The following is a 17,718-nucleotide window of genomic DNA, read 5'->3' on the forward strand; positions in this document are numbered from 1 at the left end:
CTCAGCTGTAGGCATCCTATCAGGATAACCAGGGGAAGTATGCAAGAAAATAATACAGTAATGCTCAAGTTTACTGCCCTGAAGTATACCAGATATCACAGAATATATCTTTCGAAGGTTGGTAACTTGACTCTGTAATGAGTTACAGAAATAACAAAAGCTCATTTAAGCTGATTTCTGGAAAAAGTTCAGTACATGCTGTACCTGTCTTCTCTGCATGTGCAAAACTGAAACACATTTTCTTTTTTTTTTTTTTTAAAAGGAAGAAAATTCCAGGAACATTACAGCGTGATACAGTTTGATTTAAAGAGCAGAGAAACAGCTCCTCTCTAAATCCCAAGCAGTTAAATCACTATTCACAGGTCATTGCTCTCCAAGTTTAGAAAGCTGATGCCAACATCAACTTCTTGGTTCCACCGGCAGCAACCCACAATACCAAGGCTCGAAGTCTGCAGTACTTTAGCGAGGATAAGACTTACATGACTTGTTCAAAACAAACTCATCTCTAACTGCGATCTTAAGAGATTAAAAACATAGCCACCCGCATATATGCACACAGATACAGTATCAGCTACAGGCGGTACATATTTGTAGGACAGAAATGGCATTTACCAGGATAAGGGAAGCTAGAAGCAGGGTGCCAGCGGTTGTCCAGCGGCAGCACTCCATTGTCGGGTCCGTGCCGGACCTGGGGTCGGACACGCGCAGGCTGCGAAGCGCTCGGCTGCCTGCTGTCACATCCAGCGCTGGTGCAAGCCTTTAGCCCTGCTTCTCCGCTTCCATCAGCCCCGCTCACATTTCCTGACCCAGGCGTGGGTGGGTGGGTTGGCGTGAGCTGCGGGGAAGCGCTTCCTGAGCCGGCGTTTAGCCAATCCCCCTCCTGCTATTCAGACATGCAGCACAACAAAGCCAAGAGGTCTGGGGAAAGCGTAGCAGCTAAAGACAGAGGGGAAGGAAAAAGAGAGCGGGAGAGGAGGAGTAGTAGGAGGAGAGAGGCAGAATGGCACAGCTGAACGGAGTGCTCTGCCTGCAGCTCCCGGAGCTCCGCTTCACCACTTGCTGTGAGCTGTTCACGTTTATTGCTAGGTCAGTAGCTCTCCTGAGCGTGCATTGTTCCAGATAGGAGGGAAACTTAATCTGTGTCAATACATAACGTATGCCATAAAAAGCACCAATCGGAAAATGCTTACATTCTCCATGGAGAATGCACATTTTGCTAAAGCCTTGTATTCTTTACAGAAATGTGTTCTCTTTTACACCATTTGCTCAGCAACAAAGGGATCTGACTGTGCTTTAAAACTGTAAACCAAAAATGTTTCTAACAGGACTGAGTGACAGTCTTTCTGTCACTACATTTTTCTTCTTTGGGGAAATTTAAAACCTAACCTATTCTGTGTTGGAAGGAAAGTGAGATTATTGGAGGAAGAATTTTGCACAAAAAGGCAAAGACTCAAACACCTCAGGAAAGGTGAGAACTCTGCCTTTTAAGTATTAATTTGACAGGTAGGATTTTCAAATAACTGCTCTCACTCTGTTCAGAATTCATTTAGTTTGCCTGCCTCTGCTCCTGCACTGCCTGAAGTCTCCAACATTTTTAATTTTTTTTTTTTTACTTACTGTCCATTTATTTTATTTTTTGAAGGAGAAATTGCAAACTGGATCCAAGAACTTTCTAAACGCAGTAGGTATTCTTCCACATAGGGCTGAGCTGGATGCCTTGCAGGGGCAACATTTTGCTGCTTCAGGGCACACCATGTACAGATGGGCATATAGAAAGCCCAGTATTCCCTAAAATCATGATTCTGGTACGTTAGCAAGCTCAGACAATGGAGAAAAGTAAGGTATTGTGTGTTAGGGGTGGAGAATAGTATGCTAGCCATGAGTCTGAAAAGTGACTGAAGTCAGAAGCTAGAGAAGGAAAGGGAAACTCTGCCAAAGGCCAGGACTGAGGACAGAAAGGAAAAAGAAGAAAGGGTAAACCACAGATCATTTAATAGAACTGCACATCAGTAGAAATTAAAACCAGCCTGGAGGAAAAGCTGGATGAATAGACGGAGAGTGATACAGACTTTGCAAAAGGAAAGGAACTGAGTGGGGAAAAAAAAAAAAAAAAAGAGTCACAGATGTTGACAAGTCAGATGGGAGGATAGAAGAGTCTGGCTTTGTATAACAGGAACAGGAACATAAACACTGAAGACATTTGAAGGCCAAAATAGAAAAGATATAAACTAGATGAAGATGGGCTTTAGGAAATGAGGCTAAAGAAGAAATTTCAAATAAGAAATGAAAGTAATTAGGAACAGTGGGAGAAACAGATTTCAGCCTTCACTGCCAAGCGGTCATTTGGTTGGGTACCTTTGGATTTGGCAGGCAAGGAAGCAGGACCAGGAAGACTGAAAAGGCTCAGTAGGAAGGGGCTATGATGGAAAATGCACTAGCTGGACTGCACATAGCAGGGATGAGAAAAGGTTTGAAACAGGTTCTAAGATTCCTCTGTTACATCTCTGTTGTCTCTACAGCAACTTCAGTGACCACCTCACGGAGGAGAGCAGGGGGATGAACTACTTTGCAGCATCAGAAGTGAGGAAGCAACCATAGGATGACATCAAGGGAGAAATTATGACTTCTCCTATTGCCCTTGAAAACTCAGGAAACTAAACATATAAATATAATCAAAACCTAGTGTACTTTTTACAAATAACACCATCATCCCCCCAAAGCAAAGCCTTCATATCTTTTGCTTCACCAGCAGTGTCAACACACACACCTGAGACTGGCACAAAAGGATTTTTCCCATACATCTCCTAACTACTGTCATATGTTTTCTACCATACTCTCTTCCTTTTCTACAAGACTAACATCACTGGAGAAGTACTTAAGAGTATTGCCTGGAATTCCTGTAAATGAAATTCTCAAGACAAACTTTTAAATGTAAGCAGCAAGATTTGTAATATTGAATAGATGAATCATGACGGCTTTATTTTTAAGAAAAAAACTGCTGCAATTATGATTACATAACTTACAATGGATGGAACAACTGACAAAGGCGTTTTCATAACCATGTGTTTGGGTTTTTTTGTTGTGTAGTTTGGGTTTTTTCTTCCTTTCTCTTAGTCCAACTTTATTGTTGCACTGGCACTACATAAACCCATTTCTGAATGTCTTGTTTTGGGTATTTCTTGTTCAATTTCCAAAAATGTGGCTTTTTTGAAAGGAAGTATAGGATATTCTTATCAGTACAGAAGGCTCAATAGACAACTCTATCATCTAAGATGGAGTAATATTTTTGGAATTACATTTGTATTCCTTGTATTCTGCCACTGTTCTGATCATGGAACTCCACTGCAGCTGATGAGAATGTTGCACGAAGAATGATGGTGGGAGACAGGAGTTTATTATACAATGGAATCATAGAATCATTTAGGTTGGATAAAACCTTTAAGATCACCAAGTCCAAATGTTACTTTAACACTGCTAAGTACACCACTAAACCATGCCCCTAAGCACCACATCTACACATCTTTTAAATATCTCCAGCAATGGTGACTCAACCACTTCCCTGGACAGCCTGACAACCTCAGTTCCCGATATCTAATCTAAACATCTCTTGGTTCAGTTTGAGGTTGTTTCTTCTTCTCCTACCACTTGTTTCTTGGGAGAAGTGACTGACCACCAACTCAAAGTTGTAGAGTGATAAGGTTTCCCCTCAGTCTCCTTTTCTCCAGGCTAAACAACCCCAGCTCCCTCAGCTGCTCCTCACAGGACTTATGCTCCAGACCCTTCACCAGGTCTCTTGCTCTTTTTTGGATGTGCTCCAGAACTTCAACTTCTTTCTTGTAGTGAGTTGAATATCTTACAGTAATGCCACAAAATTATGTGGTCTGCAATGTTCAGACTTGTTGAAAAGGTGACCTATCTTTAAAGAACTTTGTTTATTCAAGATGTGTGTTTAATCACTAGCAGAGCAGCATGATATTCATAATAGCATTGCAATATGTATGAAATTCACCAGGACTGATATTTTGTTGCACATTTAAAATTTAGACCAGATTCTAAAATGCAGCTTTAATTTTGTTTTCACAACGACCTCCTGCAAACCCTGTAATTTCTTCATGAAACCACATAAATATAATTCTTCCAACAGTTTGGCTTTCAGTTTTCTGCACATAGTTGAACCTAGAAATCAAAGTGAAATTCAGGGAATGGAAACTCACACGAATCAAGTCCAAGGGAAAGGTCTACTCAAATTCTTGCATGTAGCTTTAATGAGCAGTCATGCCCAGTATCTGCCAATTCCTACAGAGCAGTATTACATCTACCTAAAGGCTCATTTGAATTATTCCTAACTGAAAAAAAACCCCCAAAAAACCCAACCTTTAAAAAGAAGTGTAGATTTACTGAAAAATTACTTTAAGGCATCAAGTACCTGAAAGAATCTGGAGCTGAACATCTCCATATCCTGCCTTTTGGGTCCAGGGCTTTATTGTATTCCATATATGCATTTGTATGGAGTTAATTTATTTGTCTTGCTGAAAGCTCATTCTATATATGGAACAGTAGGAGTGTGGTATTTCTTCTTTGGATGCATATATATAAAAAATAAAGCCTATACTACAAAGGAAAATATGCTCTAAACAAAATAACATTGCCTGAACAGTGCAAAACCTCAGGCCCTGTTCATGTCCAGATTTTCTTTGTCATGGACCCCAAGTGAATACAAGAATTCAGAGGAATAAAAGACTGCTATCTGCAGCAGAAGTAATAGCTGAAAGTTTAAGGGACATATTGGGTGGTGCCTATTGTGCCCAGCACTTTTGTTTCCCCAGTAAGACAGAGGTTGTTTTTAGCAAAATCTTAATGCTACAGATGAAGTCCTGAGACACTCAAAGTATTTTCAAAAATTGGTACTGGAGATTGGTGAATCTAGGATTGCATTCAGCATCACTTTCTGAGTATACATATGCAAATATGTCACCTCCAAAACCTGACCTTACAAATACATGCCCTTCACCATCTCAAGGGAGAGTGCACTAATACATGCTACTCTGTGTCCTGAAAATTACTCCTTCCACTTTCTGAAGTGGTTGTTTGTTCCAGTTTTCCTTCACCTCTGACAGGTGTTAGATTAAATCAGTTTGCATCCGTTTGAGAGAAACAGAATTGGTTATTGACACTGTATTCTACCTATGACAAGTTATATAAAATGGAAGTAGAAGCCAAGGTGGGTGTCTGAAGCAGTATTTCAAGGTTTACAGATTTAACAATACTTAATTGGAAAAACACACGTGCAGGCAGAAGAAAACTGTTAACATCAATATGCTTTATAGCGGGAAAGAATGAACTCAGCTTTGGAGCTGATCTCCCTGGGGAGAATATGTTACCATTTTCACTCAGAAGCCACCTGTCTCTTCCTGGTAGCTGGACCTCTTTTTTGCCATACAGTCTGCAGCAACCAGAACTTTTTATTTCTTTCTACTTTTTCGGTTCCAGTTGTTCTTAGATTTTTTTCTCTTGTAAGCCTGGATTAATTTCTGGGAACCTGGAAGCTTGTGCAAATATGGAAAGTGAGAAGTGGGAGGAAGCCAGTGCTTTATAAGGAGATATAGACAGGATTTGCATTTACATATGTGAGTCTCTATGTGCCTTCCAAGGATGTGGATGAAACAAGAATTAAAGTTATAAGAAGTGTAATATTCTGGAGTATCTAGGTACAACGCATTCAGAGGTACATGATGTGGGATTATGGAAGCACTTTCCTCAAAGGTATGCTGATGCATACAAACCTTTACCTAGACCTCCAACTTGAGATAAAACTTGAAAGTACAACAGGAGGAACAATACAGCTCTGAGCAGTAAGACATTCCTCATTCACACCTAGCAGGGAAATAGATACATATTCAGCCTTCAGACTCATCAGGTCCTTGCTCTTTATGAGAGACTGGTTACCATGAGCACTGGAGTGAAATGATGTTACTTTGGAACAGGTATTCTGTGATCTCTCTGTGTTCAGCACCCACATCTACTGTGAGGCAAAGTCTCAAGAAAGGGATGACACGTAACACTGCTTAATCCATTTTGTTTGGCTTAACAGAACTCAGACCGATGAGATGCTTCCACATGAAACATTTTGAGCTTTCAATGTTGAAGCTGAACAGTTGCTTCCTTCATGGGAATTACAGAAAGAGTAGGAGTGAATTCCTACATTTCTTGAAATTTAACTGAACTCATTGAAGTAATGAGTTATAGTGGACTCCCCCCTTCCACGTTAGTTAGTCACCATTTACCTTATTAATTATGATACCGGTTGTATTTCAATAATAGACCTTGACCTTCAGCAGCAGAAAAACCTAAACTAAAATTTTACCAGAATGCCTAAATAATTATAGACTCCTGCAGGGTTTTGCACAACAATTTAACACTGTGTTCACATTTTTTCATTGTAAGGGTGTGGCAATTTAGTGGATGAGCCAAACATCTTGAACTGACATGCTTGAGATCCTAAATTACAACAACAAAATAGGGAAATTCTGCAACAGGAGATAGAAAATTACTTCCTCCTCCTGTTTCGACAGAGAATTCCAGGTAAGAAAGAAAACCACTTATCTATCATTCTTCCAACATCTTTTCCCTCTCAGGCTTAATCCTTACCAGGGTGCCACTTCCATGCCTTTAATACCTGTCCTCAACTTTTGGACATGCTCCTTATGGGCCGACTGAACTGGATTCCTGTTTTTAGAATCATCTCAGTTCCTGTCTGTGAGTGAGCTCTCATATGAGTCTGGGTCACGAACATTCTCTTTCTGGAAAGTGAACCTATACTTTCCAATCTTATTTCTTCACACAAGACAGTTTCCTGTATTGTTGTTCAGTGGTATGCTCCTTTTGAGGTCTACTTGCAGAAGATTTTTCAAGAAGCCGTATTTATCACCACTCTTTCCATGCCTTTTGCCTCCCAGCCAGTGCTGTATCTCAGCTTGCACTAAAACTTAACATGCCCTGCTCTTTGAGCAACCCACAAAACACAGAAGATAATCAGTTTCTGTTTTACAAACAGGGCACTGTAGGTGCAGTAAGATTAAGTGAGATTAAATAACTTACCCATGATTTTACATTAAGGCACTAACAGAGGACAGAATTGTACAGCATTTCTGAAGCTGCAAACCAGCAGTTTTAGCTATGTGAACGTATATGGTGATTAAGTTCCATGAGCAATCACATGAAAGTAAATCTCATTTAGATATGTATGGCAAATTGACATTAATTGCAGAGCATTTGCATTGCCTTACAGAACATCCAGGTTTTGCAATGAACTTCAAGCAAGTAAGAGACTTGTTCTGTGTCAACAACTCTTGCAAATTCTTGAACAGTTTTACAGTCATTGTTGGGTTTTCAAATCATAGGCCCAGCTTCAGATGTCAAGTCAATATGTAAGTTTTACTTTTCATAAAAGTTTCTAGGCTCGCCATTCGCAAAAAATAACCAGAAAATGTAACCTTTACAGACTCAGATACTGACAGAAGATAGAAATTAGTTGCATGTAATTATTAGAAGTCTCATTGTTCAAACTATGAAGCCTGTGGTTTTAGAGAGATTGCACAGAAACACTTGGGGCTGATGATATTGCTTTTGAATACTGAAGAAGCAGAGCTTATACTTTTGTATCTGGAAGTCAGTTGAGGATTTATGAGTTATAAATTTCTTTACTGATAAAAACAAACCCAAATCAAACAAAAACCCTCATAGGGTTTTCAACCTCTTTGGATCTCTAATTTACAAAGCTTTTGCGTTGTCTCATTTTTCCTTCTATGGAAGTAAAGCATATGTAATTATTTATGTGGCTTTTTGTAATGCAAATGGGATTCAATTTCATTTCCATTTTCTTCTTATCAAAACTGAGATTCTACACGCAGGCATAGACCATCATGAGTGAACCTAAAGTAAATCATGTGAAACTGCCAAAATATCATGAAAGGAAGAATAGGCAAGTTTTAAGAATCTTACAAAGAAATGAGACAAAAAGTAACACTAGGAAGTACATTTTGGATCAGGATTTGGAAAACTCCTTAGGTGGAGGTGGGATGTGTGTTTGGCCAATTTACAGTACTCAGCTCTGTGTCTGGATTCAGCTTTCCAAAGTTTCCAGAAGAGGAGGTGTGAAGGAAGGAGAGGAGTTGGATTCAAAGTCTTCGGGGTTTGGCCCATCACTTGTGCTAGAAATTAATGAAAATGCCAGGACAGCACAAAGCACACTTTGAAATGTTGAGCCAGCAAGATATTTGAGCATTGGAGAAGCCTTTCTTTCTTAGTGAAAGAGTTTTGAATATCAAAACAATAGTGAAGAAGCCACGTGGATGGAACACCCACTCAGTCACAATGTGTTTTTCTAAGCAAAAAGTACAGACTACTTACACCCAAGTTGGTCAAGTTGATAGAGATGAGCAATGCAGGCAAACAGCTAGGATTATAACACAAAACCACCTAATGACATATTTGAAAGCTGGAATTGTTCTTGTGACAATTACAGAGATGGAGAAGATAGGAGGGTCAGTGTTGAGGAAAAAAAATCTTCAGGTTAGAGCACAAAGTACATTTTAAAATACAGAAAGATAAAGAATAAAAACAAGAATAAGATAAAGATAAAACATGAAAGTAAATGGTAGGATTTTGAAACAGCAGAGTGCTCAAATGTCTGCAACATACACGCAGGAGTGGAAAAAGGTATTCAGTGAAATATTTGAAACATATGTTTTTTGTTTATGTTTCTTGCAAATATTTGAGAAAAGAGAACTCCTACCTGTATACAGTTGTGACCATGAATGCACTATTATGTTGTAACAAAAATTTATTTTTAAGCAACCAGTAAAATACTGGAAGAGATTATAATGTTAATAACTAGGAGGCTATCGTGTTCCATATTAAATTTCTCAGCACTGCAGCTCACTATGCAAAGAGCAGCAGTTTCTACTTGATGGATTAAACAGTTGCAAAATGGCAGAAATACAGGAAGCAGTATTCTCTTTTCAAGCTTGGCAGAAAATATTCTCACTATCAGAGAAACAGCTGAAAAAATGAAGTAATTTTTATTTCTTGGGTTTACAACTGGTAGGATCTAGTGACCTTCTGGTTTGAATTCAGGACAATTGGCAACTCAAAATTAAAATCCATATGTGGACTGAATCATCACAGAAAAACTTCTAAAAAAATTAAAGAGTGATTGTGGCTGGTAAATTTATCTGACTAGGTTACACTGAGCCAGGCATGTGATTAGATGATAGAATCTTAAGGAGCTTAATACTTCTCTCATTCAAGGAAGAAACCAGGTATAATGGAAAGGAACTCAGTAAGGTCTTTTACAAACCAAAACAAGTGAAAATTGAAGTAAAATCCTAATTTCTATGATATTTAGTCTGCTTTATAATTTGCTTTATCATGTAATGTGTACTCATATAATCTGAATTTCAAAAATAAAAGCTTTTCATGTGGTAGTTGAAGATAAAGATGATCATAGCACTAAGTATGCAAATACCAAGGAACTGAAGAAAACTATCTTGACTAAGAGAATTAAATCTTCCCTCTGAGAAAGATGTGGTTTTCCAGTCAAATCAGTTGCTGCAGTAGACACAAATTTCTGAGCAACGGAAGGAGTATTTGCAAATAAACATCACCAGTTTTAATCAGGGAAAGCAAAACCCTTCAGTCATACAAGAACTTTATATGTGTCAGTTTTCATCAAACTGATCAATATCTATTATAGAAATGTATTAAAGGACATATTGAGAAGACAGGAGATAATGCTGCATGGATAAGTAAACAGGAATTTTGTGGCTGGGGTTATTCAAAGTCAGAAGTCAAGTGCTCTAGTTCTGTAGCACTTCTGATTTAAAATAACTTTGCCAGCAAATCAGGGAACAATTGATCTCTAACTGAATTTCAGACTAGATTATTTAGAACCGTCACTTATTTACACAGTCAATGTGTCAAAGCCTCCTGTGCCAACATTTTTACATGGGAAAAACACATAAGACTGAGTTCTGAATCCTACTGTAATTCAGAGCCTTAACCTCAAAGGCCATTTATCAGATGAATTCTCATGAATATCTACTCTTTTCAGGTATCTTATTGCATCATGCATGTTAATTATGAGAAATATAAGACAATAAAAGGACTTCCTTTATCTGTACAAGAAAAGCTTAAAGTCCCATATTCTTTGTATGTTGCAAATTCTCTGAGATCTTTTTACAGTGTCTTTTTAGCTACCTCACTTGACAGTCTATGACAGATTGGCCTTTATTTTTGCAACATCTTCTACCTTGCCTGAAGTTGTATGCGTGTTGCAGTATCCCCACTGCAACATGAAGTCATAGCTATAACAAAGATATCTTCATATATATCATTTAAAAAAACCTCTTGGGGCAATAATTATAGTTTGTCTGTAACCAGGTGCCATTTGTTTTATTTAAGCAGTTTATCCACTGAAATGGGTATTGTATTTCATGCATACTTATTTTCAAAAGCTACTTCTTTGTGATACAATACATAATCTCTCCTATATTTAATTTATAAAGACTTTCATGGGGCTACCTTAATGCAGTTTTGGGTTAAACTCCTTTCTCTTATTTTAATCCAAATTTATAAAATTTGCTTTTATATATCTTTGACATTAACAGTTATTCTGACCACTTAGGTTTGTAATTTTATTTGCCTGCACAACATCATTGAAGTTGATATGAAATATTTTTGTGCTGAACTGTGTCTTTGTGAAGTGAAAGAGTATAAGAGGGCTACTGTCTGGAAGTCTTTGTTCTGAAAAAGAAAGCTTTTGATATAATAAGAAAGAACTGTATCTAAATCATTAAATGAGGAGACTATGGAGGAGACTATGGAGAAGATTAACTAAGCAATCTTAATTGCTTACTGTGGTTTTAGATCATTATTTATCTGTTAAGATTTACATTTCCCTGCTACGTATTACTTCTTCCTTCTCCCCACTTCTCTCCTGGCTTTGACCAAGTATACTGTCCTGTTCTTCTGTCAAAGTTCAGAGTAAAAGACAAAGCAAAACCAGCACGTTTTTTTTGTAGGTCTACATTGTATCTTTGTGAACTGTGACAGGGGTTTGGTTTCTTTTGTTGTAACATTTTAACATTTATGAGCACAGATCTTCACTACACGGAGAGAGAAAATGGCATTCACTGCAGCATAGAATACTGTCAGCTTGTCAATAACTTCTTGTGATGTCAAGAACAATTCAAAAACTAATGCAGGTAGGGTGGAAGAAGCTAGAAATTAAATAAGGGCTTTAATACTGGCACAGCTATACAGCACTATATGCTTAATAGAGTTTATTATAATATAGATTTCTTTATCTGTATGAAGTACATCAAAGGCTCGGTTTTCTAAAATCTGTATGTAGCTGGAAATACATATGCTAATTAAAACCCTCTTGCCTGGTGGGCAGAGGAAAACTGCTCAGAAATGCTGTGCAGCAGCAATGGGTAAGGTTAGAGATTTGTAGTCTTGTATCACTGTCATAGGTTAGCAAGCATAGTCCCGGAAGGGACGTCCTTGCTAAGGGGTGCTTACAGTTTCCTCTGGGAACTGATAGAACCTATCAGCTGGCCAGTTTGAATATGGACAATTCTCTAAGCCACTTAAAGTTGTGACCACCTCTGTGATCCACATTTAAGAATAGGCAAACTCCCCCTCCAAGCTCTCTCTCGTTTCCGGTGCTGGGACAGGCGGCTGCAGGCCCCGTGTGGGGGCCAGCGGGCCCGGCCAGGCCCTGCTTGGGCCAGGCCGGGCCGGGCCACGGCCATCCTGAAGCCATGGACCTGTTCCAGCCGTGGAACCCCCCCCACTGCCTTGCCGTGGGCAGCCGGAGCGGCTCGGCTCTCCCCCCTCTCCACTGCGATAAGAAAAATTCAACATTCCAGCTGCAAAGCTGCAAGGCCGAGGTGAGATTAACGCTTTTTATTGCTGTGAAGAGCTGAAAAACCTGAGGGAAGAGAGAGAGGAGATGCTTAAAGCTGAAATTCTGTTGTGAAGCTATGATATATCAGAGTATCCTGTTGTAATTTCATGAAGATCTGGGGTTGGAGTGTTCAACTCGTGAGCAAAAGCACCTGCGCTGAGATAGGCAGATGCTGACGCAGCTGTAATTTCATGTGAAGTTTGGACAGGGAGAGATGAACCAGATGAGGACTTTTGCTCCAAACGGGAAAGGAGAAAACCTCAGTCCCTAGAGATGAACCAGATGAGGACTTTTGCTCCAAATGGGAAAGGAGAAAACCTCAGTCCCTAGAGATGCTCCCAGAGATAGTCCTAACGATGAAGATGATGAAGACCCTTTGCTCCCAGGGAAGGAGAAGGGCCTCTGTTTTTGTTTCTGAACGGCTCAACCTTAAAATTATACCCCAAAAAACTTCAAGAGTGGACCCTCGAAAGCAGTTGCGGGAAAAGCTGCAAGTCAGGGGAAAGGACTCACACGCAGGCAGAGAGACTCCTCTTCCTAAATGGACTGAACGATATTTGGAAGTGGGCGGCTGGCTCATTGTGATAATGTTTTCATAGCATGAGCAAGAAGAGACTTCTCTTTCTAAATGGACTGAACAAGGTTATTATGGAAGTGGTAAACAGACTGAACATCTTAAGGGTTGTCTTTTCACATTGTCAGTGGGAGAAGGGAGGAAGGTGGGGGGAGGAGGAGAGTTCTGAAGGTGGTATAATTTTTTTTTCCTCTTTTAGGTCTGTTAATAAACTTCTTTATATTCTTTCAAGTTTGGTGCCTGTTTTGCATTTCTCCTAATTCTTATCTCACAGCAGATAAACAGTAATGAGTATTTTGGACCAAACCACTACACTAAATTGGTGTTTCTGCCCGGTTACAAACCGAACCCGCGACAATCACATAGGAGGAGAGGCTGTAACACCAGCAGTTTTACTTGTATTTGATACACTTCCTTCAGTGCCATCTATAATCATTATGCTTTACATTCCTAAGGCCTGTCTGTCCAATAGAGCCTTGTTTCCATTGACTGACAGGCAGTCTTTTCTTGTAATCTTTAAAATGCAGGTTGGGAAGTGAGCTGTGTGCCATTAATCCTACTGTCCCAGTAATGCTCACAGTAGGGCAGCCCTTCCAAAGATACATCCACCTCCGTGACAAAGATGCCACATGTCAATGAGCTTTGCCTGGTGAATATAATGCACGAGTTAGGATCACTGTGCCACGTGTCTAACTAACTACCAAATTAGCCAGTTTCTTCAGTGTAAGTGACAGTTAACAGAGGTTTTGCAATTTATAGGTATATATGTCTATCCACTAGCATAGTTACCACCATGTGATTCAAAAGCATCTTTTATTTTCCACATTCAGATGTGAGAATATGAGATACAGACAAGTGAGATGCGTTGTATGAAAATTTTCTAGTTTATTGACATCCTGGCCAATGATCACCAAACCACTCTCTGCCTAAGTGGCTTAATGGTAAATAAAATTCTTCTAAGCATATGCCCACATGTCACGGGCTTTGTGTTTGTAGTAATGCTGTTCAGGGCTACTTTAATTAAACAACTTTTATTACCTATTATTTGATACTCAAGAAGGTAAAATCTGCTATTCCATGCTCTATAATGATTTGGTATGGTGGGATAAAATAAAACTAATTTATTTTACATGTGTGCAACATGAAGATATAATTTTGAACCCTTTTCTCCCATCTTTTTAAGGAGCACCCAGAGCTTCCTTTAGGAAATCCAAGGATAGAATTTTAGCATTTTATAAAACACTAGTTACATTACTGGTTTGAATTTTCTCAACCTTGGCTTTATATCCCTCTCCTGAATTATGAATATAGCAGTAGCTCCACCACTTAAATTGTGAGAGACAGGGCTGAATTCAGGCTCCCTTATGCATTTTAATGTTTTAAAAAGAGTTAAAAAGGAACTCTTTACCACATAATAAAAAATAGCAGTTTGTTCTGGCCTGACAAACAGCCTAGTGATTCCAGTAAGAATGGAGTGGGTGTTGTTTAGGTCAGAGTCAACCTCTGCAGCTGAGTTTCAGTACTTGAGAAAAAAGATATCCTTTTCCACCTATATTTTTTTTTCTGCTCATTGTATGTTTTCTTTTTTTCTTCTGGGGAACACTGAGTATGAATGTTTTGCTATGGCATCACCATGTAACATGTAGACTGTACTGCCACTGTTTCACAAAACACTGGGCTGCACTGCACAGCAGAGAGCTTGCCATTTCTCCAGTTTACATACTACTGCACTCCACCTCAAAAAATCTTACATGTTGTTCAAGACTATTGGCAGAAGGGGAAGCAATTTAAGCAAAGAGTCATTAGCAAGAAATAATTATGTGTTTAAGTAAATAGTATATATCTAGGTTCCTAAAAATATTTTGTCCAATTTTTTAATGCTTTTATTTCCCATCTCTTAAAAATTTCTTTTTTGATTACAATGAGAATTTTTCAAGCAGTGGCTCTAAATTAATCTGTGGTTCAGGAACATGGATGGTTGACTTCATTTCAGAGAATCATTTTGTGATCCTAAGTAAGAACAAGACATAAGACTATGTCAAGGATAATCAATTGAAAACAGCAGTTTGGGTAATTTTGACTGACCTGTTTTTGATCTCACTGGTCTCATGAAGACAACACAGGAGGTAGAGCAATACAGAGAGGATTCAGTTGCATGTAGCTGACAACCAGAGAAAAATGCATTTTGGAACAAATAGTGCCAGATTTTCCGGCACTAGACACACAGTTACTGCCTTTTACATTACAAGATTTTTGAAGTGCCTTGTGTAACTAAAAACTTCTCATGATTTTTTTTTTTTTTTTGAAAGCACATGAATACATGCTCCCTCAATGTGCATGTATCATTGCTGGCTGTGATTTGTCTTGCTCCTTCCTGTATGATGACTGGAGCAACTAATACTATTTCAGGGAACATAGTGAGACATATTTCCCAAAATGGTCCTAAGTCATATTCCCCCCAAAGGTCCTAAGCCAAAGACATAAGGCAGGCACATAATAGTCAATAATGTGTTTTTTCTGACCCAGAGGATTTGAAAATATGTATCTTCATTGGAGCACTTTTGCAAAAAGTGGATTTGTCAAGGGATGGTGTCCTGTGTTTGCACAGTTTGTTCTTCACATTGACCTGACCTGTCTGCCTAAAAGCCTGTATAGGAGATACTGAGCTCTTCTGAAAACCCACTGAACAGCATTAGGATCAGACTTTATATGCTTTCTGTACTCCTGCTACGCATCTCCAGTTATAAGCTTCTTTGGAAATAATGTCTCATCTTTGAAATACAGCCACAGAGAAAATGAAAAAGTAGCTGGTTTCATAAACAGGATAATCTAGGCGTTTGCATGACAACAGATTTACAACCACAACAACTAGTAATCTGCAAACCAAATCATCAGTATTTTTAGTGCCATCAAGCCTGCATATTAAACACTGTGGGCAGAACAGTTTAAACCCAGACAGAATATTTAATGTATGCCTGTAAGAAACCACATTCCTCTTTGACAGTGAGGGGCCCAGAGAATGGGGCAGAGTTGTGGCAAGGAATCCTTACGGTGATTGCTTTCATAATTTCTTCAGTATTTGTTGCATTGTTATGTTGAAAATACTGTTGAAATTCCCTGAAATGTTATTGCATGCTCTGTCATACAGATTGCTCCCACTTTTAGGGATGATCACTGGTTTATAAGGAGTAGTTTATTTTTACAGATTTTCAATGATGAAGTCACTGTAGTTTGTCTTACACTCACTCATTCGAAATGGTCTCAAAACAGGCCACTAGAAGCCAGTCAGGGATTAATCCTGCACCTCTGCATTCAGGCATATAAGTGCAGCCATATGAAGTGTATGCCAGAGCAAAGTGCAAGAATTTCATGATGGTGATAGGCTGGTTTAGTACTCAGATTAGCAGCTGACCACTGCAGAGAAGCCAGTAGTGCCACAGCCCCCTTCAGGGTATGCCTTAAATTCAGACAGGACATAGCAGCAGTATCAGAAACAACTTGGAGTGGATGTAAGGGAGAAAAAATAACATACCAACCAAGAATGAACCCCCAAAATTCTACTGTACAGAAAGAAAGACTCACCCCTACAAAAAGGAGCACCCCCAGGTACGTTGGCTGTGAAGGTCCACCACCCCCCTGAAATGTCCCCTTGGCACCCCAGGAAGGACCAGGGTTGTCACAGAGTGAAAATTAGATCTTCTCGAGATTAGAGAGCTGAAAGACAACAGGCAGAAGAAAATATCCCCACCACAGGAATGTGAAAATGGCTATATTAATTTAATTTTACTCAGCTGGGTTATTTACTCCCAGCTGTTTGAAATGAGTGGCAAGCTGCTGGGCTAGTCTGGGTGGCTTTCTCTGTAAGGGTAGCACATTTGTTTCCCCAGGTGAAAACAGCAAAGGTGTTCAAGTTACAAAATGGACAGTAAAACTGTTATAATTGGTTCCTTAATGAGCCCTCTTCTCTCATCCTTCTCCCTTCTCAAAGAATTCAGGAATCCAGAAGAGGTGGTGAAGTACCCTGAAAATGACATATGTCCCTTTCTGTGAGAGAGCAGCAAAAATAACACTGTGGGTATGCAATTTTTAATGGTGATTTTCAGTGCTCAGAGTAGCCTGTGTTTCACATGGCTGCTGCTTTATAAGCATCACTAAGCAACACAGATGTCACATGGTCCTCTGGTGTTTATTAACATGCCTCTCATTGCATTGTTAGGTCAATAGCTGTGTTTCTAATTAAAAGATTGCTTCTGAGAATAACAATGAGAAGTAGTACTATGTGCTACTTTACTAACCTTTCAACATAGGCTATTCACTTCTGTTCACAAAACTTATTAACCAGGGAAAAAATAACTGTCAGATTCTCAGTATAGCACTACTAATTACATGTCTTTAACTGGGTGGCACTTGAACTCAATTTGCTTTTAAAAACCAAATGAGCAAGGTGCTCACAGGAAGTCATATCAATAGAAATGAAAGAACTTCTTTAGATGTTCTTTAAACTTACTCAAAGTATGTACACGACAGATATTAAAAATCTCATTATTTAGCAAAATAACACTAATCAATGCTGTAATGATATTAAAAATCTCATTATTTAGCAAAATAACACTAATCAATGTTGTAATATGCAATGGGCCAGATTTTGCCTTCAAATGAACCTAAATGAAGTCAGTAGGCAAAGGGACACAACACAGAGATTAGGCCTCAACATAGAATAGAGTCCATATGGATAGAGTCATAGAATCATACAATGGTTTGGGTTGGGAGGGGACCTTGAAGATCATCTAGTTCCAACCCCCCTGCCATGGGCAGGGACACCTCTCAGTATACCAGGTTGCTCAGAGCTCCGTCTAACCTGGCCTTGAACATCTCTGGGGATGGGACATCCACAACTGCTCCCTGGGCAACTTGTTCCAGTGCTTTACACCTTCACAGTAAAGACTTTTTCCCAATATATAACCCAAACCTAATCTCCTTCAATTTCAACCCATTCCTCCTTGTCCTGTCACTCTGTGCTCTTGTAAATAGTCTTGCCAATTCTATCAGCCCAAATAATGAGAAAATGACCTCCCTCATAGGAGGGAGAGGTGCTCCATCCTTCTGATCAGTTTGGTGGCCTCCTCTGGACTCTCTCCAACAGGTCCATGTCCCCCTGTGCTGGGGACCCCAG

At 39.3% G+C, this 17,718-nt stretch overlaps 1 protein-coding gene across 3 annotated transcripts in view; it reads right to left on the reverse strand.

The window, feature by feature from the left end:
* ADAMTSL1 (ADAMTS like 1) overlaps positions 1–17,718 on the reverse strand; it is a 422,892-nt gene that overhangs the window by 183,755 nt on the left and 221,419 nt on the right. The window contains exon 1 of one of the 3 annotated variants that reach the window (XM_032095763.1): positions 613–912. The exons of the other annotated variants lie outside the window; for them this stretch is intronic. Coding sequence (XP_031951654.1) covers positions 613–669 — 57 coding nt within the window. The 5' untranslated portion in view covers positions 670–912. Of the gene's footprint in view, positions 1–612; positions 913–17,718 lie in introns of those variants that run through there. 3 annotated transcript variants of the gene reach the window in all.

This window comes from Corvus moneduloides, chromosome Z (assembly GCF_009650955.1).
Source record: "Corvus moneduloides isolate bCorMon1 chromosome Z, bCorMon1.pri, whole genome shotgun sequence".
NCBI lineage: Eukaryota > Metazoa > Chordata > Aves > Passeriformes > Corvidae > Corvus > Corvus moneduloides.